General features: G+C 34.5%; 1 protein-coding gene across 7 annotated transcripts in view; it reads left to right on the top strand.

Annotated features, from left to right (window-relative positions):
• The window catches only part of CAPN7 (calpain 7), a 43616-nt gene that overhangs the window by 17384 nt on the left and 21171 nt on the right, over positions 1-5061 (top strand). For all 7 annotated transcript variants that reach the window (XR_001514981.1, XR_001514980.1, XR_001514982.1 and 4 more), the window contains exons 7-9: positions 1170-1296; positions 2505-2590; positions 4254-4347. Coding sequence is in view for 2 of the 7 variants with exons in the window: in XM_015568109.1 (XP_015423595.1) it covers positions 1170-1296; positions 2505-2590; positions 4254-4347 (307 nt within the window). In the remaining 5 variants the exon portion in view is untranslated. The remainder of the gene's footprint in view (positions 1-1169; positions 1297-2504; positions 2591-4253; positions 4348-5061) is intronic.

The raw sequence follows: 5061 nt of genomic DNA, 5'->3' as shown, positions 1-5061 counted from the left end.
TAAGGAGAGAGATATAAAGAAACAACAATGATGAGAGGGAATCATTGATTGGCTGCCTTCTGCCCCCCCCTCTCCCCCCTCCTGGAGACGGAGCCTGCAACCCAGGCATGTGCCCTTGACCAGAATTGAACCTGGGACCACCAAATTCTATCTACTGAGCCAAACCAGCTAGGGCCCAAGAAATCTTTTGAAACCCAAAGATTTGTTGCCCTTGCTCTAGAAGAGGTTTGAGGAAAGATAATTTTTATTTAGTACTCTACATCAATTTTAGAGAAATAATGCAGTATATTTTGCCAACACATGGTGAATAGAGGGTAATGGAGGAGAATGGTGAATTGGGCACCAGAGACCTGAATTCAAGCACCAGTTCTGGCCTGGCTGGTATGGCTCAGTTGTTGAGTGTCAACCTATGAACCAGGAGGTCACAGTTCACTAGGCGGGAGGCCTCCCCTCTGTGTCTCTCTCTCTCTCTCTCTCTCTCTCTCTCTCTCTCTCTCTCTCTCTTTCTCTTTCTCTCTTTCTCTCTCCCCCCCTGCCCCCCCTCCCCCTGCTCTAAAATAAAAACATTTTTTAAAAAAAGAAAAAGCCAGTTCTGCTATTTCTTAGCTGTTTGGCCAGGGCAAGTTGTTTAATCACTTTAAGCCTTTTCCAAAAATACTTGCTGTAATAGAATTGTTTTTGAGGATTCAATGAGTAATGTATGTAAAGTACTTTAGCATAATGCCTGGCATATGGTTATTATTCAGTAATTAGATACTCTCATTGTTAGCCTTGCAGAAAAGAGTTTGTCAAGACCTAAAAGATCTGTAGTTTCCTAGGTCGTTTTTAATGAATCAGATTATATTGTTGTTAGTGGCTTCATTTTATCAAAACTGAATTTATTGAATATAACCATATCTTTAAAATAAGCATAAATGCATTTAAATTGCACTTCTGTTTGCCGGTATCTGTGGTTTGTTTTGTTTTCTTTAATGGGGTAGATGATCAGATTGACTGGATTCATGGTTAAGTGTAAAGAGCCCGATTTAACCAGAGAATTATTTTAGGATGACCTAAATATAGCTAGGAGCACTATACAAAAAAAATTAGGAAATTTTAATTTTGGTTTTGAATCATTGTTTAAGATTAATTTTATTATTGTTGTTTTTTGATTTTTATTATTACCTCAGTGATAGATTGGGCAAGCTACCATTATCACCTAAACAAAAAGCTATGTTTTCCAAGTGGGTACGCCCAGAAGACCTCAGCAACAATCCTACAATGATTTATACTGTGTCCAGTTTCAGCATAAAACAGGTATATGTTTTGTATAATTTTATATGAAAGCTAGCATTTTTAAATAATTTGGATATAGATTTGACTTTTTTCTTAAGTTTTTATTACATATTCAGATGCATGAGTATATTTGGAAAAATTATTCTGCACACTTTGATTTAGACATACTGAGATAATAAAAGTGTGAATAACTACTTTGAGCAGTCACAGGGTTTTATATAGATCCTATTTATGGACACATGCTTGCAGATTAGAAAGTTGAGAATATGAATTTTACCGTTGATAAGATAATAGAAAAGATAGAAATTGGGCTTACTTAAAACACTTCAATGTTGAAACAACAATATGGCTTTATTGCAAACTTTAAGTTTTGCAATGAAATCACAGGCGTCTTCCACATTAGTATAAAATAATGATCCTGAAATACTATGATTCAAGAATCTTTTATATACATACTAGAGGTCCAGTGCACAAAATTCGTGCATGGGTAGGGTCCCTAGGCCTGACTGGCAGTCAGGGCCAATCAGGGCCTTTCTTCATTCTGTGCTGCCCCCTCGTGGTCACTGCCTTTCATGGGAACAATTGAACTCCCGAGGGGACAATTTGCACATTAGCCTTTTATTATATAGGATTCATCTTTAGAGGTCATAAACCAACTTTTTAAATACCTTTAATTTTTTGTCCACATTAAAAGTATGATTCACTTGATAAAATGGTAAAGGGATTAAGAAAACACACACACAACACAACAGACATAGACAACAGTATGGTGATTATGAGAGGTAAAGAGGAGTGGGGAAAGTTGGAGAGAGTAAAGGGGGGTATAGATGGTGATGGAAGGAGACTTAGCTTGGGGTATGAACACACAATACAATATACAGGTGATGTATTACAGAATTGTACCCCCGAAATCTATATAATTTTATTAACTGGTGTCACCCCAATACAATTTAAAAATAAAGTAACATTGTAGAAAGAAAAACAGTGGGCATGCCTTTATTTATGCAAGGAATGCATCATCCATATTTAATTATTCTAAATTCATTGAAATAGTTTATTTGGTTTTTCAAAGATTTATTTGAACAAAATTTGAGTTGGCAGTATGGCATTTCTATTTATTTCCTACTCAAGCAGTAAAGATATTTAGTATAAAAAGGTGCAATGCTTAAATATTGTGGAAATGTTGATACATGAATGAATGAAATATACTAATGGATTCTTATTAACAGACAATAGTATCAGATTGTTCCTTTGTCGCATCACTGGCTATTAGTGCAGCTTATGAAAGACGATTTAATAAGAAGTTGATTACCAGGTAAAAATTTATATTTGTTTCTTTAGCCCTTTTCATGTAATTGTCTTAAATAGAAATTTAAAATGTAGACCTTTTTGGCTTAGAAAGTAACGAGAGTGTATCACTCAGAATATTATGGCCCTTATGTGTTAAGCAGATGATTTGTGAATGTGAACAAGTTTGCTAAAACAGTGTAAGAATGTATGTATATGTAGTTAATATATGAAGAATAAATGTGTCTTGAAATAAATGAAATTGGTCAAAGTAAAATTAAGTCATGTTTATAATTTCACTCGCAGTCCGGGTCCCTCAGCCCGGATTGCATGAGGGCACAGGCCAGGCTGAGGGACTCCACTGGTGCATGATCAGGGCCAGAGAGGATGCGGGAGGTTGGCCGGCTGGGGAGGGGCAGCAGGAGGGCTCCAGGGTGTGTCCAGCCCATCTCATCTCGCTCAGTCCCCATCAGCTGGACCCCAGCAGCAAGCTAACCTACCAGTCGGAGCATCTGCCCCCCTGGTGGTCAGTGTACATCATAACGACTGGTCAACCAGTCGACTGTCTGCCCCCTAGTGGTCAGTGCACGTCATAGTAAGCAGTGGAGCATCCTTAGCATATCATTAGCATATTACACTTTGATTAGTTGAATGGATGACGGGACACTAATTATGTTAGGCTTTTATTATATAGGATTGTACTGTATGATAGCCACTAGCCACATGTGGGTATTGAATACTTAAAATAGCTAGTCTGAATTGAGATGGGCTATGAATATACAGTAAAATGAGTCAGATTTTGAAAACTTAGCACACAAAAATATATGAAATAGGCAAAATATTTTAAATTTTTATATTGTAAAATTAGAATATTTTGGAGATGTTAAGTGAAATATGTTAAAATTACTCTTTAACATTTAATATAAAATATATGTAATATGAAATAACATTTCTTTTGACTGGAACTGCTTTCGAATAAGAAATGTTATTGAAATTGTGGGGGGGATATTTTTTTAAGTTTTATTTGCTTAAAATTATTTATTATAAAAACTAAGTGTCAGAATTTTTTCAATACAACGTTTCCTGAGTGGTTTTTGTATGTTAAATCCTAAAAGTATAAAGGTGAATTAGATACAGACTTTAGTTTCAAGCTATTTGCCATCTTGGATAAACATCATACATATAAATAATGTGTGAAAGAAAATTGATACTGATTGTTTTTACAAGTATCTTATTGGATAATTTTGTATAACTTTTACCAGTGTTGTTTTAATTTTATCTCTGTCTGAGTTGTAGTTTGTTGCCTTAGTTGTGGTTAATTGAAATATTCTTTACTTCTTGGGGTCAATAGTAGATTATTTTATTTGGCTTAAAATATGTCCTCTTAATAGAAAATTTATTAGAGTATATAATTTAACACTGAGCATTTTCATGAATATTTTGAAATTTATGCCCTGCTGTATGATCTCATAATATACTTTATTCATTTATTTACATGAAAAAAAGCACTTTGATTAGGGTGAACTTTTTTTCTAGGCCTACTATAGAAAAATATTCTCATGTTTATTTTTATCAAATTGTCAAGACAGTAGCACATGTCTATAATATTCTGCATAGTAGTTACGTTAAATATTAATGTTGGTATTTCATTATTGAATATTAATTGGTAATATTTATTTTCTTTACAAAAGCATAATTTACCCTCAGAATAAGGATGGTGAGCCAGAGTATAATCCATGTGGAAAGTATATGGTAAAACTTCACCTCAATGGTGTCCCAAGAAAGGTGAATAATGTGTCTGTCCACTCCTATCTCATCTCATCTCTTCTCTTCTCTTCTCTTCTCTCTCTCTCTCGTCTCTCTTCCTCTCCTCCCTCCCCCTTCCCTACCTTTAAATATTGAATAGGATCATTAAGAAATGTTACTTTTATAAACATTTTAAAAACATGTAAGCATTTTAACATTTCATTGACTTTGAATCTGATATGCATACTGCTATCAGTAACAAATGTTAATAATTTTAAAAAAATAATCATGACAAGAATAAAGTTGTTTTTTTTAATGGTTTTGGGAAATTTATAGAAAGTTCCAAAAAGTAATTATTTTAGATACAGTGTACATTTCTAGAATCCCTAATAATTTTGATGGTAGATTCATTGTATTTAGCATCTAATTAGCTAAAGGTTATTATCTCACAGGGAGATTAGTGTGAACTTGAATTAAAACATCATATAACATTTTTATTTTTTTTATTTTTTTAAATATATTTCTTTATTGATTTCAGAGAGGGAGGGGAGAGATAGAATCATCAATGATGAAAGAGAATCATTGATTGGCTGCCTCCTGCACGCCCCCCACTGGGGATCAAGCCTGCAACCCAGGCATGTGCCCTTGGCCAGAATCGAACCTGGGTCCCTTCAATCCGCAGGCTGACGCTCTATTCCACTGAGCTAAACCAGCCAGGGCTTTTCTTCTTTTTTTTAAAAAAATACATTTTTA

Source organism: Myotis davidii, unplaced genomic scaffold, assembly GCF_000327345.1.
Source record: "Myotis davidii unplaced genomic scaffold, ASM32734v1 scaffold962, whole genome shotgun sequence".
NCBI classification, from domain to species: Eukaryota; Metazoa; Chordata; class Mammalia; order Chiroptera; family Vespertilionidae; genus Myotis; species Myotis davidii.
The sequence above is the reverse complement of the archived record's forward strand: the minus strand, read 5'-3'. Positions and strand labels throughout refer to the sequence as shown.